The 17,758-nt window shown below is 35.1% G+C and overlaps 2 protein-coding genes across 3 annotated transcripts in view; both read left to right on the top strand.

The window, feature by feature from the left end:
* The window catches only part of LOC120771294 (tubulin beta-3 chain), a 32,072-nt gene extending 26,064 nt beyond the window's left edge, over nucleotides 1-6,008 (top strand). For both annotated transcript variants that reach the window (XM_040099225.1, XM_040099226.1), the window contains exons 2-4: nucleotides 2,408-2,516; nucleotides 3,780-4,024; nucleotides 4,104-6,008. In XM_040099225.1, coding sequence (XP_039955159.1) covers nucleotides 2,408-2,516; nucleotides 3,780-4,024; nucleotides 4,104-5,057 — 1,308 coding nt within the window. In that variant the 3' untranslated portion in view covers nucleotides 5,058-6,008. The remainder of the gene's footprint in view (nucleotides 1-2,407; nucleotides 2,517-3,779; nucleotides 4,025-4,103) is intronic.
* A 9,157-nt stretch (nucleotides 6,009-15,165) lies between these two features.
* Nucleotides 15,166-17,260, top strand: LOC120771258 (serine protease grass-like). The gene is made up of 6 exons (XM_040099175.1): nucleotides 15,166-15,293; nucleotides 15,387-15,514; nucleotides 15,576-15,934; nucleotides 16,035-16,222; nucleotides 16,636-16,740; nucleotides 16,797-17,260. The coding sequence occupies exons 1-6, from the start codon at nucleotides 15,221-15,223 to the stop codon at nucleotides 17,192-17,194; spliced, it is 1,251 nt and encodes a 416-aa protein (XP_039955109.1). The 5' UTR covers nucleotides 15,166-15,220; the 3' UTR covers nucleotides 17,195-17,260.
* Nucleotides 17,261-17,758: the final 498 nt, after the last annotated feature.

Genomic DNA, 17,758 nt, shown 5'->3' with positions numbered 1-17,758 from the left:
TTTCTATCCCAATAATTCTCTGGAAATAGCTATGCCCCTTTGTGAATTTACATAGTATAACAATTCCTGATTTAAAGAGAATTTCTTCTGATATAAAACTGCCTCTCCTGTGTCAAACTGGAAGACGAACGAATTGAACAAACAACTTTAACTCAAATAGATTAGCAAACAGAAAAAGTTCGATTTTGAAAAAGTTTGGATAACTTTGTTGTTGCTTTCAACCTTACATTTTTTGGTTGCAGAGCGGTCTGAAGCCAACCAAACATAGAAATGGGCGACAGTAGTACTTTGCATAGTCATTTCCTTAATCCATTTTATAAAAAAAAAATTAGGGAGATCTGTAGAGCTTTTCTAGAAATAACGACAATATTGATAAAATTTATTTCAGTATTTAATTGCAATTTTGATAAAGTTTTCGAAACCAAGCGAAGTGTGAGAGTATATAGAAATTTCATTTAATTTTGTTTTTATTAAGAAAACTATGAACTTAGTGATGCATAAATAGATGACTCATCACAACCACAATTATAAGCCCAAAACCAAATTTTTGAATGCATATTTAAAAATGCTTTTTAGCCAAATTTCCTCGATATTGTGTCAACCGCCGTACACTAATTACAAATCTCCTGAAATGTGTTTGTCACAGTTATGCGTTGCACTCCCAGACCGCATTGCATGAGTTGACTTACAAAAGTACTTTCCTGAGATATTTTTGAAATTATGTATCCACATATCATTTGTCAGCCACAAATGTTCCCCAGGAGCGGAATGCTTCTACAGTTCGCTTCTGCAGCATCGCATGCGAACGCTCAGCAGCAGCCTAAAATAGGCGACAACAAATTTATTTCACATTTCGGGGCTATTTTCGGAATACACAAATGCAATGCAATGGTGTACGCATAGGAAAGTTGCCGCATTCCCAGTTGAGAGTGTCTTGGGGAAATGGCGACGCTGTGCCCAAGTGTTAAGTTGTGGAAACTCCACTCGAGCGCAACCGGAAAGCATTTTTAGCTGACACCGCACACACACACACAGATGTGTGCGCAGATACAATTAGTTTAAATTTAGCTCTAAATCAGGGCAACGCAGAGTTAAGAACTGTGTGGCTGTGTGGTGGAGGCTTAGGCAGGCAATAAACTGTCATTTCAACCATAATTACATGTGTACATACTTATTACATACATATGTATGTATATAGTGTATATATCTGTATGTAGGTGTATTGAAGAGTCATAAACCATTGATCCTCCAATGCTTTATTTTGGGACATCGAATGACTTTCTTATGTAGAATTACATGAAGTCACAATGCAGTGCAATGCTTTGGGTCATAACGTCTTTCCACTTTATCACCACAATAATACATCCTAGTTTTAATTAATTTTTTTCCTTGAGTGTTACATTTATTCGTTCACCTTCCATTTCAAAGTAACAATACAACACTCCTTTTACAAATTCGATATCATTGTTGGTTAATTTTCAGCTCATGAATGAGAGGTTATCTTTAAAATTTAAGTACTCGTAAGTACTTTATTATTCTATTTCATTTTATAGAATGAATCAGCAAACGTGTTCTAGTTACTTCAAGTAAAGCGAGTATATGGAACGTCACTCGTATTCGTTTTCTGAATAGGGTACGTGTGTAATTTATGCCCAAATATAGGTACAGCCTAAAACGCACCACAAGCTGTAAATATATAATATATTTACACACACATTCTCGCACTTTTAAATTTAGTCATTGAGCTCGAAAGAGCCATTCCAAATACATCTAATACAACTTAATGAATTAAACACAAACTTTTGCTAATTGCGACAATATCACCGACAGATTAAAATTGTAAAATATATTGTATATATTTTTCGCTACTTGAGTGAAATCTTAAATAAAATAAAATCGGTAAATAATAATAGATTGTTTAATTAAACAAAAAGAAAAGTACATATTTTTCTGTCCCTTTTACCTCAGATTCAGTATGGTTTGTTTCTTAGAGCCCTCACTTCCTTGCACTGAAATCTCGCTTCTAAAATGGGTGTCTATCTGCATACCAGTTTGAAAACCTCCTCTCGTTCCTATGAGTAAGAGTCATTTCATCCCGATAGAGCTCACTATGAACCAAATACAAGCAAGAATTGACGATTCTGGGGAGTGTTCAATCCAAATAGTCTGAATTTATGATTCCATGACAATTGATGAAACTTGTACCCATAATTGCAAGCCGGAATACAATCAACAATCAATTGTAGTTCAAAAACAAGCACGATCTTAAAATGTTTGAAAGATGAAATCCCTTAAAAATGAAAATCTGTTAAATAACAAATTCGATTTTTTGGAAATTTTTATTTGGTTAAGGACTCTTATGAAATACAATTACGGTATTACATAATTTAATTTATTGTGTTTTTAGTTTTGGGAGATCATCTCAGAGGAACATGGAATCGACAGCAATGGAATTTACAATGGCGACAGCGATTTACAATTGGAGCGGGTCAGCGTTTATTACAATGAAGCTTCAGGTAAAAAAACCGTTAAATAAATGTATAAAATGAGATTTTCCCCAGGTGGCCACCTCGAAACTTTTAAATTCTATATTTAGCGGGGTTGTTATGGTCAGTTTAAGTTCGAGGCGATAGTCATTCACACAAATGCAATTTTTCAAACGTTTAATTTGCCGAAGTATCACCGTAGAAACGGCTGTAAGAGGTTAAAAGAAGAAGATTACATTTGCATTTCCAAAGTTGCCAAGTACAGTACAATGACATTGAAGACAAAATCTTTCGTAGCTGATATTCGACATTTTGTTTTGTATTTTGTTCCTATATTAATAACTAATTTTACAAAGGACCGGATTGATGACTCTCACAAAATGAAAGAAGTGAATATTTTTAGTGACTTACCTATTCATCAGAACATTTAAAAATTTATAAACTTATAATGATCCCAGTGAATAGCGCCATTTTCGGAAACTATTTAAAAAAAATATATATATCACACAGTAAGCTAGATTTGTAATACAAGTATGTGTGTGGAGAAATATGTGAGATCAATCGTAAGATCTCATACTTTTCCTGTTATTTTTTTATGTTGTATGTGTCATTAATCTCAAAAGTTAAAAATTAATATACGGATCACACAAAAGTTCGGATATTAGCGTGAATTATTAAGTACGGGTTCACAAATGATCAAATAAATAATGAAAAACCTAGCTTTTGTTTATGTTTACATTAAATTTATACCATACTGGGTGAACGTTAGTTTATATGTCGGCCTCCAGCTTTCACTTTTGGCTATCAACACCATTGGCCAGCGAGATGGGAAAGGGCGTCACAATTTTGACTAAGAAAGCGGCGATACTCTCAATCGCTGTCATTGTCCCCACAGTGTTTGTCGCAAACTTCCTTGTTTGGTCAACGCTGAGCATGTTGCCTACCGCTTTGGTTGCAAAGGCACTCATGTGCGCACGTGCTATGCATTTTAAAAACCTCAATTGTGATTTAAGACACAGCCACTGACAAAAAATAAAAAAATGAATATTAGCACGTCGCCAAAGTGGAAGGGGCGACTATGAGGTATTAAACTAGGCTTAACAATTTCCAATGCCGTGGCCAGATATTTCTACATAATTCCATAAAAACACTCTGCTATCTATTCCAAACAGTGCCTTTCATTTTCTACCCATACAAATAAATACTATCGATTTTCATGTGATTTTCTCATTTTAACACTTTTGTCTTTTTAATTTTTTTATTAACTTGCATATGATTTATGCGCTTTTCCAGCTGTGACGCGTTCCTCTGGCGGAAAATATGTGCCCCGTGCCATTCTTCTCGATCTTGAACCAGGTACCATGGAATCGGTGCGATCCGGCCCCTATGGGCAACTTTTTCGTCCAGACAACTTCGTATTCGGTCAGTCGGGAGCCGGTAATAATTGGGCCAAAGGTCATTACACCGAAGGTGCGGAACTGGTGGATAATGTGTTGGATGTAGTGCGTAAAGAATGCGAGAACTGTGACTGCTTGCAGGTAAGTGTTATTAACTTAAAAAGCGTTCCTGTTTATATGTGTTAGTTTTATTTATAAAAATTATTGCTTTTCACCTTAGGGCTTTCAATTAACTCACTCATTGGGTGGAGGCACTGGCTCTGGTATGGGCACATTACTCATTTCAAAAATACGTGAAGAGTATCCGGATCGTATAATGAATACCTACTCGGTAGTACCTTCACCCAAGGTATCCGACACTGTTGTTGAGCCATATAATGCCACTCTCTCCATACATCAGTTGGTGGAAAATACTGATGAGACCTATTGCATTGACAACGAGGCACTCTATGACATTTGTTTCCGTACATTAAAGGTATCCAATCCAAGTTATGGCGATCTCAATCATCTCGTATCGCTGACTATGTCTGGTGTGACCACATGCTTACGCTTCCCTGGTCAATTGAATGCTGATCTTCGCAAGCTAGCTGTGAACATGGTACCCTTTCCACGTCTGCATTTCTTTATGCCCGGTTTTGCGCCACTCACTTCGCGAGGTTCTCAACAATATCGTGCTCTGACCGTACCCGAGTTGACACAACAAATGTTTGACGCCAAAAACATGATGGCCGCCTGTGATCCTCGACATGGCCGATATTTGACTGTCGCTGCCGTTTTCCGTGGCCGTATGTCCATGAAGGAGGTCGACGAACAAATGTTAGCGGTGCAAAATAAGAATAGCTCCTACTTTGTTGAATGGATACCGAATAATGTAAAGACGGCGGTATGTGACATCCCACCCAAGGGATTGAAGATGTCCTCAACCTTTATTGGTAATACAACCGCCATACAAGAGCTATTCAAGCGTATTTCAGAACAATTTTCGGCAATGTTCAGGCGTAAAGCTTTCTTGCATTGGTACACAGGCGAGGGTATGGATGAGATGGAGTTTACCGAAGCGGAGAGTAATATGAATGATTTGGTGTCCGAGTACCAACAATACCAGGAGGCCACCGCTGACGATGAATTCGATCAGGATGTGAATCAGGAGGAGGTAGAGGGCGATTGTATTTAATGTTGACACCAGAGGAATGAGGAGCGTGCGGAGTGCGGCGGGAAAGAGGGGAATAACAGCATTAACTTTACGAGAACGTCTATGGCTATCGGGAATGCATTTCGATTGGCGAGAGAGATATGATAGCTGCGAAATTCTTTAAGACACTGAATTATGAAGAATTAAAAATTTTGCACACTTTTCCGCTGTATACATGTTCAAAACTGGAAAAGTTAAAACTACAAGACAAAGAGTTAAAATCAAGTTTAAATTAGTATTTCGCACATAAAAACAATGTTCCATTTTCAATTTAGTTTATTATGTAGCGCGTATGTACGTGAAATTTTCGACACCAACCTACGCAGGCATATGTATATGTATGTCTTAATTAGAAAGAACTTATTAGTAACTTATATTCGACCATGTTAATTAACAAATCTAGGGCACGTCTATCGCATTTCTCTGCTGGTGGTTTGGAACTCTTCATGAAATCATCAATATAGTGGTTACAATTCAAATACTCGTAATCTTTCTACCCAAAATACTATTTATTTTTTATAGTCAGTATACTATTATATACATAATTCTACACACCATTTCAAGCATTTCATTCATTTGCCATCTTCAGTCTGTTTGTACATCGATTTTAACACATCATATTTTTCTAAACAAAATCTCATATGGATTTAGAATTTTTAGTACTAACAAACGGCAAATAAAAAGTCATCTTACTATAGTATGGAATTTCCTTAAGGGGTCCCGTTTTAATTATTCTATATTTTCTTAAGGTCAAGTTTACGTAGACTAAAATATGCATAATTACTCAATTTTTATTCCTTGCGAAATATAAATTCATGTATCGAAAAAATTTCCGTCGATGAATTCAAATCGTCACCTGAAATTCAAAATAACGTATCATCAAAAAATTCGAAATTGAGTGTCTTATTGATTATGATTAACTACTTCAAATTACAAACATAATATTACATATGTCCAACATTTTCAGGTTCTGCGCTCAGATATGAACCAGTTTTAACCAATATTAAAAATTTGTTTCACTCATGTTCCATTTTATGTCGTTTTAATTCATGCCACTGTAAATTTCCGAAAATGTTGTTACGTTATTTTGCATTTCAGATGACGAAATATACTATATAGTTGCAAAAAAGGCTTAAAACTCATACATATGTACATATGTAGGTACTTGCTTATGTAAACTCGCATTCACTATATAAAAATTTCACAATCTGAATTTACAAAACCTTAATTCGTTACCACACCACTTACTATTTTCTAAACAACTAAGCAACGGGCCAATATAAATTCTCCTAATATATGTATGTACATATATTCGAAAAAATATCTGAATTTTTAAATACAAAAGTTATTGTACCAGTTTAAAAAATATATTCACGAAGCATAATTAAACACGGTATTCTTAGCAATATTTAAGAGTTTTCTCTGACTTATATTAATTTGTATTTTCGCATAAAAATCAAAATCATAATTTTGTTATTCAAATAAAATTCAACTAAATTATACAATATTTGATTTATTATTCGCAAAGCAGTGATGAACGATTTAATTTGAGTGGCTGAAGGCCATATGGTGGCCTAAAACAGGTAAATACCATAAACTATTTTATATAATTATAAACTATTTTTAATCAATTATTTTGCACAAATGTCTGTTGAGCTTGTGAAGAAAACTCCGAAACTAAATAAGACAAGATACAAGTTAGGAGGGAGATTAAGGGATTGTGTTGTTATGTTGTGAACATGAGGGGTATTTTTAGGGATGCACTTTTTGATTAAAATAAAAATTTCGAAACGTTTTACTCTTCCTGCGCCATTTTGTGTTTAATCCACCGAGCATAGATCCTTAATATTTAAGACCAACGTTAAAATAATTCCCACGGAGATTTTTGCATAATTATATGTATACATACATGTGTAAGTTATGGGTTTACTTGTCGAAAGTAAAAATATCTTCTTTTTCTGGTCTTACGACCTTTATTGTTCAACCGCTCGCTTAACTCTAAACTTAACCAAATTTCATATGTAATTCTTATGGTAACTTAATGCGCTTGCAGTTCTGCTGACATCGGTTCCCACGTTCCGCTGGATTTCCAGAGAATCACGCCACACTGCGCTAGACGTATCGTCAGCACTTTTGCGAGTAGAACGGATGCGCGTGTTTTTTGATTGCTTTAAATGTTATTGTTGCTAACTTGTATATTTAATACAGAATTTACAGCCGTCCTCGCATACTTTTGTGGAAATATCTTTTATTACATGCTTCATTATTTAAATGGAAAGAACTAATGAATCTGCAGCAGACATTATTTAAAAATAATTCAGTTGTCAATGCTGTCAATAAACCTTTATCTTACTTCGTATTAAGGGGGTATTCTCATGTAATCACTTCGAAAAATCGATTTTTTTTTTTATATTTTGACAGTAAAACCTATTGAAAACATGCTGTGAAAAATTCAGACCGAAATTCATAGTATTTGATAAGTTACCGCTCATAGTCGCCGACGTGCCATAAGCGACTGTGACATGACAAGTCTGCAGCTGCTACGTTTCTAAACGCATTTTTCTCGAATCATCATTTTTTGAAACTGTCATGGTCCTAAAAAAAAAGTATTCAACCGATTGCTTTAAAATTTACATAAATATGTTCTTCTACTCATTTATAGTTATCGTCCCTACCAGAATTGTTTATTTTCGAAAATATTTTCATATTTTTTTTAAACGATTTTTAACGAAAAAAAACAAGATTTTCGTGACTTATTTTTGAAGTTCGGCATTTTTTTTAATGAAATTGATTATATTTGGTAGGGAAGATAGCCGCAGAACTACTGCTTAATAATCCATTAAATTTTTTTATTTCAGACAACATGAACAGCCGCTATCACCATGACCAGTGAACTACTTTTTTTTGTTGGGGACTACTTTGATTAAAAAAAAAAATATATTAAAAATGTAAAAAACGAAACAAATTTTTTTTTACATTTCAAAATACAAATAAAAATATATTAAAAAATTAAAATGATTCAATTTTGTTGTCGCATAAAAAAAAATTGCCTAAAATGTATGCGTTCACATGAGAGTAACCCCTTAAAAGGTTAGATTTGATTTGAGTGATCACGAAGGCAAAATTTCCGAAATTACATAATTGTTCCAATTTTTCGTTTAACGAGAGTTTACTTATATGAACATACTGCATATCAGAAGAGCTCAAATTATTTGTATTCGTAAAATATTGCACCAAAAGTTAGCAAAGACAAAGTTCAAAAGTAAAGTTCAGAAGAAGAGTGATAATATAAGTGCGAGGGAATACGTATAATTTATAAAAAAGAGGTATTTTCTTAAAAACCTAATATGAATGAAATAAGAATTACAAAAAATTACCATTATGTCGCCGATAAAATGCATAGTCCCTGGAGTCCAAATAATTCCCTTTTTAGCAATTTGTGTGGAAACTGATTTTATTTTCCATTTTACATTTTTATACTCTTGCAACATGTTGCTACAGTGTTTAATAGTTTGGTTCACCTAACGGTTGTTCGTATCATCTAAAACTAATGGAGATAGATATAGGGAGTATTAAAATTAGTAGGACGCATAACTTTTTCATGTACTATGTGAATCACAAGCCGTTTTGTCAAATTTGTGAACAAAAAAAGGAGTTTGAAAGGCTGATCTGGCAAACTGAATAAATGAGAAAGCACTTTGAACTTTGAAAAATAATTAAATTTTCTATAATTATAAGATACGAGATATTTTTTTTCAAATAGTGGACTATAATATATGTATTAGTCGTCTCTATAGTAAGAAAAATTAAGAAACTGAAAAGCATAAGATCTTTCTATTAATATTAAGAGCTCATACATGGACAGGATTTTTTGAAAGTGTTTACCAAACAAGTTTCCAGACTGTAGTGCTTACCCTATTCTGAGTAAATGCAGAATCTATTTTGCAAATAGTTCGAATAAGATTTTAACAACCGTAGAGTCCGTTATTATTCTGGGTTCATGACCATTTGACATCGCAACTTAATAAAAAACAAAGTTTTAGACTTTTCATAATCAGAAAAACTGTCAAAATAAATACATCTCTATTTTAAACCCTGCATATTGTTTCTTACGTATGTATATAAAGAAAAAATAAGTAAGATTATCTAATAAACAAGTTGAGCTCCAGTCCTAATGCTCAGGTGTCGCAATTTCAAACAATACTCATACCTACATATGTGTAAACATAAATACACATATCGCACACTAACTTCAAAAGAATCACAAAAAAAATCAAAAATTTTTAAAATAAACTTCTTTCAATATATCAATTTGTAATACACCTATCTACCCAAAAGGTTTCATTGTCTTCACTATCTCACTTAACTAAAAAATCGCCGATATCTTATATTTTCAAGTTACTGCTTTCACTTATGGAGGATGGAGTCATGTGTAGAAGTTCACGCAAGTGAGGAAAGTTCTCTGATCGCCATTCACTTGGGAATGGCCAGAAACGATTATTTTACATATGGCTACAACAGCTCACGACTTCCTGTATTAGACCAAGTATCGTATGGGTAGCGAAAGTACATTCATTTGAAGTCGAGCTAAAGTGAGAAGGCGAACCATCCATACTCAGGGTTATGCCCTGGGTTTGGGACTCACCACGTAAAAAACGCCCCCATGGAAAAATAATCAACAGCCTCTGATGAGAGACCCCCCTTTTGATGACGACCATGGCAAACAAAATAAGGATTAAGATTTCAGGGCTAGCATCTAGAATGTCCGGTCCCTTAATTGAGAGGGTGCCGCTGCCCAACTGGTTGATGTCCTTGTGAAAATAAAGGCTAACATCACCGCCGTCCAAGAAGTGTGTGGTGGGATGAACGTCTAGCCACAATCCGCATCAAAGCGAAATTCTTCAACCTATCGCTGATTTGCTGATTGCGATCTCAGCTATCGGCAGAAATTTCTGAACTACGAGCTGAAATCGCCACCTTGTCAAAGCAAGTCAGTTTACTTTTGGGAAACCGCGACCGCTCCAGGGGCCGACATCGCTCCAGATCTACGTCGCGCAACAAATTCGTTAACCGAAATCCACACAGCCTTTGTTGATACCACTCTAAACTTGGTAGCAATGCAACAACCAGTTGCAGCTGGCAGCTCACAATAAGCCAGCTGAGTTAGATTAGTATCAGAGGATGGCAACGACGTTTCTATTGCATCAACGTCCGTTGACGAACATAAAGCACATCTTCGCCGTTTGAGAGATTTCAACTTAAGCATCAACGTCTCCAAATCGAAGTTTGAAGTTTCAGAGCTTGAATTCTTGGGACACTCAATAATTAAAGATGGGATCCGTCCACTTCGTAGCCGTACAGCCTTAACGCAGATGGCACTTCCGACAGTCGCCAAGGAACTTAAACGTTTTTTAGCTTTGCTGAACTTTTATCGTCCATTCTTGCTAAACGCGCTGGAACATCAAGGACCACTTTTTGCCATGATCCAAGGGAACCGAAAAAACAACAATAGCACTCTTCATTGGACCGAAACAACTAAACGCCACTTCGAAACTTGCAAATTTAATTAGCAAATTGCGCTATGCTAGCTCATTCGCTGCCCAGTGCAGAACTATCACTTTGGGTAGACGCTTCCGACTTCGCAGCCGGTTCTGTTAAGAAAAAAATCGTTGACGGTTCTCTTCAGCCACTGGGTTTCTTTTCACGCAAATTTTCACCTGCTGAAACTCGGTACAGCACTTATGATCGAGAGCTGACATAATGATCATAAATCTCTCATTTCTGCTTTCCGTCAGTCGTCACACAAGGCGACAGACCGACAAGCCAGGCAGCTCGACTTTATATCCCAGATTACTACCGATGTACGTCATGTCAAAGGTGAAGAAAATGTCGCCGTTGATCTCTTTTCACGAATACAATCGCTGACCGCTGCTGCAACCAATTACGACGAGTTAGCCGAGAATCAAGTCAAGTAATCCATCATTCTTTAAAGGTAAAGAAATTTGTTTTACTTTCAGTTCCAAGAGAGTATTTTGCGATGTCTCTACAGGTCGCCTACGTCCATTTGTAACATCGAAGTTTCGCATAGCATTCCTGCAAGCAACACAAAATTTTTCGCATCCTGGTATACGTTCTACTACACAGCTGATGGTCGAGCAATTTGTTTGGCCCGGCATTCAACGTGACAGTAAGTTGTTTGTGAAGAATTGCATTGCATGCCAACGGAATAAAATCATTCAACACAACAAGAATGTACTACAGCATCGAGAACTTCCCAGCCAAAGCTTCGGGCACTTACACATTGACATAGTGGGCCCGTTTCCGTTGTCGGAAGGCAATAGGTATTGCCTTACGATAATTGATAGATTCACCCTTTGGCCAGAGGCTTTACCAATACCAAACATGACGGCACCGGTAGTTGCTAAGACTTTGTTTAATGGCGGGATTGCGGTTACACTTCAGATGGTCCACCTGTTGAATCCAATTATTAATGACTCGTTCAAGCATTTGGAATGGGATGGTCCACATAGACTTTAGACTTTACATATTCACAAAGGAAAAAGGCTAGCGGTGTGCTGTCACACGGTCTTGGTGGCCAATCGATCGGCTCAAAACGGCCGCTGATTCCACCGGCCTACAAACCATACCAAACACTTTTTTCTTCGTCCTAAATTGGGCAATTTTGTTTGTTTACATACCTATTGAACCAGAAACTGGCCTTATCTCTGAACAAAATTTGGCTCGAAAACGTCGGATCTTCTTGGAACTTTTCAAGAGCAAATAGAGCGAAGCGATGTCGCTTAGGAAGGTCAAACGGCTTCACTTTTTAATTTAAGATCTCCACCTGAAATGCGCCAAGTCGTTTTATACGTGAGTCTGAGTTGTTGCGAGCGGCGCCGAATCGACTTTCCACGGTCTTCGTGTATACTCTCAGCTTCCTGTTTTATTTTCTTCACTGCGTGCTGGACGTGGTCTATTCGGTCGAATATTATCCAATAGTGAATGCTGAGTCTCAAGATGGGTGATGGTGTTGCCAATATTATGCTCAGCAGACCAATTTTGTTGACCATGAGCTGATCGAAGCGGGAGTTAAGGAACGTATTCCTTATAATAGTAACAAATATCAAAACAATCTTGTGTTGGAACTATTGAAATACACTACCATGTACAAAACAACAAACAAGTATCAAAGCAACATTGAGTTTGAATACCACAACAACCTTATCTTAAAATAAAGCATATGTATCTAAGGCTTAGATTCTACGCAAACAATATACAGTAGCGGACAGTGAAATCCGGACAACTAAAAAATCATAGTTTTTCCTTTTTATTTTAGAGGAATGTTTAAATTTTTTATTTTAAAATAGTAATATATATTTAGTACATTAGTATTAAGCGTAAAAAAGTCAGTATTGTGAATTGCACTTATAAATTTTTTTTATTATTTTTATTTAGTTATTGTATCATTTTGGTAGCTAGCATTATAAACAGTGATAATTTTTTTTTATTTAACATTTATCTATACAAAAACACCTTTTTAGTATTTTGTCAAACCTATTTCACTTTTTATAACGGCTTTATACGTTCGGGAATTGAATTTATCATGTTTTTATTGTTCCTACTAAAATACCATTATACCACGCTTCTTCTAGAATTTCATCCAATTCTACTAAATTCATTATAAACCAAAGGTTCTCAATGGGATTGAGATCCGTACTGTTACCTGGCCACTCCAAAGTCGCGACCCCGATTTTTGATAAATAATTCTTCACCTTAAAGAAAGAAAAAAAGACAAGTAAAAAATTTGTTATTAAAATTGTAGTAATAAACTCTAGTTGTACAAAAAAATTGATACTTACTATTTTGGCTATTTTGGCACTATGTGGCAGGGCGCAGAGTCATCCTGAAAAATAAAAACATCCGCTCGTAAAAAATGGTTTTCCATTGAAAGTATTAAGTTTGTCTCAAGTAACTCCTGATACTTAGTCCCATTGCCGGTTCCTTCTATTAGGGCTAGTTGCTCAAGGTCATAGTAGGGAAAGCAACCCCAGACTATTCGGCTGCCTCCCTGCTTAACAGTTCTTTGAACACATTCGTCCATGAACCGCTCACCAGTTCTCCTTCTCACATAGGACATACCGTCGCTGCAAAAAAAATAAAAATATTACTTTTTTGCTATTCGGAATTTTTTTTTAAATGTTAGCATATTTAAGCTTTAAAGAAGCACGAGCACGAAACTATTGAAAAAAATTAAAAGTTATAAAAAGTGTACAGAGCACAAATTTATCTGAAAGAATAATCCTTTCGACAGAAAATTACACTTGTCGGTTACAATCGTGTTTTAAAAACCCCGCTACTGTATATGTAAACAAACCTAAATAAATAATATAAACTGTATCTAAACAAGCTATCAACTAGTAATAAGTAAACATACTAGGTAGTATAAATGGAAGCAAGAACCATTTAATAAGTCAGTCTTAAGAGTATAAATAAAGAGTACACATTTCGGTGCAGCTCAAAATACATTCTTTTGACTCATTTTTACTTCTGATAAAAACTAACTCGGACGAAACATATTCTTTACAGAATGTAAATATTCGTCATAAAGTTGAACGATTTGTAAACGTTGTTCAGGCGCAAGTCTCTTCATGACGAAATGACAAACAACACTGATCAAACATAACGACAGCTTAATACGACTCACTTGATCTGTCATAAAAATGAATTTAAAAAAAAATACTTCTACTTGGATTACCCGTAATATCCGATCGCCTCCTTCATAATTATTTTTTAGTCAAAAATTCTGCAGTAACTTTTATTTTCTGTCCCTGAATAAAATGATACCTCATTTATTATTCCAAAGTCATTAGTTTTTTATATGAATCACCAAAGCCGTAATTTTTAAATTCGCAAATCGTGTACATACGTAAGTATGTAGTTATTGATTACCTTTTGTTTTTTTTGTTATGTGATTACTCGCAATTTTAAAACCAATAGTAATAATACTTTGGAAATACTACACTTACATAAATAATTCTATGAATTATACATACATTAGCATGTGTAGTATGTGTTTCAGTGAAAGTTTTCAAAAGTATTTGATAATAATTATAAAGATGAAGAAAGCGTTAACTTCGGCTGCACCGTAACTTTAATACCCTTCAGAGGTGAACGACAACTACATGCCCAAAGGTTTACACCAATGGAAAAATAGTTTCTTAGGTCTTTCTAGCTACGATGTTTGATATTTTCTTTCTCTATTTACTTTAGTGGTCCGATCTGAACAATTCGTTCGAAGATGCTAGAAGGTATATTAAATTTCGTAAACATATCGTGTCAGCTAAAAAGTTTTCTGTACGTGAACTTGGTTGTGATCAGTAAGTTTCTGTAACAGCTACATATGTATATGCTAAAAGCAGCTTCGCGGCCATGATTAAATCGACTCAGCTTGTTATGTTGATCAATTATACGAGTAAATGTATAAGCTTGATTGGGTTACCTTCTGGGTGTTACAAACTTCGTTCCAAATATACCCTATTCTAAACATTCTTGAAAATTATATTTATACCCAAGAGTTTTGTTAAGCTAAAACGCCTTTGGTTCATAGCTACACCCCAGTGAATAATTAAATATTATTCGACATAACCTGGACACAGTATACTTTAACACCAAATTATATGAACCTAAACCACGTGCCGAAAATAACATCGCAATTCATAAGTAGATCCGCGATAGTTGTACTCTAAAAATGTTAAGGATTCTAAAATTGTCGTTGATAAATAATTTGGTAAGCGAGAGCACTATGCAAAGTGGGTGCCGTACGAGTTCACAATCAGAAAAATTCACGGTATCTCAAATCCTTGAAAACAATGACAAAATTGCGCTTTTCCTTAATCTCAAACCTCAAGAGAACGCTAGCAGGAAAAATTGTAAGTTTAATTTCACTAAAATATATGTTGGGTACAGAGAATTTAACTTTACTCATGGGAACTTCTTTAATTCTAGTTAATGCGATAACAATTTCTAGCTTTTCCGTTAGCTTTCCACTTTAATCCAAATTTGATAATATTCTAGTAAGAAGCATAATTTGCTTTTCTAAACTGAAAGCAGTCTCTCTTACGAGCTTTAATCGTACGGTTGTTCCAATGCCCGAGCTTCGCTTTAAATTGTTTGCTTGCCTTTCTGCGGCTTTCTACTGCAATCTTAGCATTATAGCTGGTGAGTTGATAAAGTAAATGTATGTACATATACCATGCATACATACCTATCTACATAAGTATATATGAAATACTAATTGGAATACTCTCAAAGGTAATTATGCGTGCAAAGAAAATGACTATTTTGGCTATTGTAAGTTATATGAAAACTGCCCGACCCTACAGGATACTCCATTAACGAAGGACATGCTAAACCCTAAGGATTGTAGACACTCCATACTAGTAAGGAATAATAATTTATGTTATGTTAATGTGTGTTCTCACATTAGATATCCTTACGCAGAGTGGTCCTGTTATCTGTTGTCCACGAAGGAGACATCAACAACGGCCTAATAGAAGGCCAGCAAAAACAACGACAACTACAACAGAAAGGACAAGTCGGCGATATATGCACATTGCGTTTAATAAAGAAACCAATATTGGGAATTTAAAAAATATTCATCCGGAAGGATTAGCGCTACTAAACAAGCCCAATTGCGGTAAAATTAATGATGATCGTGTAGCCAATGGTATTAGCGCTACTCAAGGGGAGTTTCCATGGATGGCCATTTTACTTTATACACGGATGGGTGCATTGTGCGGTGGTTCGGTCATAACAGAACGCTTTGTCCTCACAGCGGCCCATTGCATTTCGAACGATTTGTAAGTGTTTAAATATTAAAATGCACTAAATCAAATTTGTGTATGGTATATCTATTCGAAAACAATACCGTTGGCTTTAAATCTTTTTTCAAATACGCAGACAAGCTGTGCGCTTAGGCGAACACAGAAGATCCACTAAAAACGACTGCATACTCCACATTTGCCAAACTCACGTGGACTTTGAAATCGATCCACACCAGAAACCCATAATTCATCCCGATTACAAGTCGTTAGATTACCATAAGGACATTGCTCTGATAAAGCTTAACATGGACATAGATTTTAGACGTAAGTACATCTGAGATCTCTGGAAATTCGATTTCACGATTTATGTATTGGCTCAACTAACTAGAATTAGCAAATAAGGAGAAACTCTGTGTTCTTCAAATAATGGTTTCTCTTTTCTATTTTATTCTCAAAGCTGATAAAAGTAATGACGACTATATATCAAAAATCGGCGAACATTTTTTTGAAATTATTTGGGGTCTTACAGTGAAGACTCGATAATCCGATATGTATGTATGATTCGTTCGCAACAAGCAGTTTAAAATTTTCGGCAAACCAGTCTACAAATCTAAAAATTTGAAGTTCGAAAAATTTCCAAATTTCATTGAATTTAAAACTTTAAACATATACATAAATGCAATGTCTAATCCATTCCACAAAGTTATTAATATATTTCTACTATATACACTTTTAAGGTTACCAGCACATAGCACCCATTTGCTTGCCCATGAAGTCATCGGATTCTTATATTTCTCCACACGATAATTTAGTATTAGCTGGCTGGGGCCTCCAAGAACACGGTAAATTAATTTTATTTACTATTCTTAAATATTTATAAATATATGTATGCATTTAGATCGCTCTATTGACGTACTTCAAAAAGGTCAGTTGAGACTTAAAGGGTTGGATATTTGCAAGAACTTATACCCACGTTTTAGGATTGACAATTCGAAGCTTTGTATTCAAGCTGGTGCTAACCAAACGGTGTCTTGTCGTGGAGATTCTGGAGGTCCACTGTTTTGGAAAACCCCTTTCCTAAGTGGTAATTTCATCAAAAAACATTACACACAAATTGGTTTGGTATCTCTGGGTTATGGCAAGGAATGTGGTGATTTAACTAGCGAGCCTTTCATGTATGAAAACGTAACGGATTCCATGGCTTGGATAACTCACAGTCTTTATAAAGCACATTTTCACAATGAAAATCCATACAATGCTCAACACTATTTCTATTCTAATTTTATGCATTATTAATATTCACACGGATTCAAATAATGTATTATTTCAACATTGTAAAAGTTAGCATTGAATTAAGATTAATTAAAATTTGAGTAAAATCTTGTAAATGCATAATTAATCATATTTCTAGTCTCTTTTGTGAGTACGTACATATACAGTGAAACCTTCTATAACCTATGGGGGATGTCCGCTTATAGGAGTGGACGATTCAAAACTTTACTAAAATTGATACACACACTACTTCTTAGATAAATTACATTTCTTGATCATTTTATTTGCATATATAATTTTTATTGTGATTCATAGTTATAGTAAATTGTACACATTTATTTATGTTTTCAAAAATTCCTTTACCGTAGTTTGTCTCAACTTTCCTTGTTTCTGTTTTATAAACCAGTTTTCAAAATGGCTTTCCAAATTTTTAAGCTACTAAAATCCAGTGACGTCATCACTAACGAATTTTTTAAAGCTGTGAAGTTGGTTTAGTGCTTCGGTGTATCACCCGTATCGTGGGTGCATACTTTATTTAGGTCTACGGTTTCTTTATCAGATAATTCCTCAGTAACATTTTCAACAATG

The sequence above is a fragment of the Bactrocera tryoni genome, chromosome 3 (genome assembly GCF_016617805.1).
Source record: "Bactrocera tryoni isolate S06 chromosome 3, CSIRO_BtryS06_freeze2, whole genome shotgun sequence".
NCBI lineage: Eukaryota > Metazoa > Arthropoda > Insecta > Diptera > Tephritidae > Bactrocera > Bactrocera tryoni.
The sequence above is the reverse complement of the archived record's forward strand: the minus strand, read 5'-3'. Positions and strand labels throughout refer to the sequence as shown.

Bases quoted from the DNA above. Each gene is read 5' to 3' on its own strand.
- LOC120771258 (XM_040099175.1), top strand. From the start codon at position 15,221: ATGCCCGAGCTTCGCTTTAAATTGTTTGCTTGCCTTTCTGCGGCTTTC. The intron at 15,294-15,386 runs GTGAGTTGATAA...ATACTCTCAAAG, and splicing joins CAATCTTAGCATTATAGCTG to GTAATTATGCGTGCAAAGAA. The intron at 16,741-16,796 runs GTAAATTAATTT...GTATGCATTTAG, and splicing joins CTGGGGCCTCCAAGAACACG to ATCGCTCTATTGACGTACTT.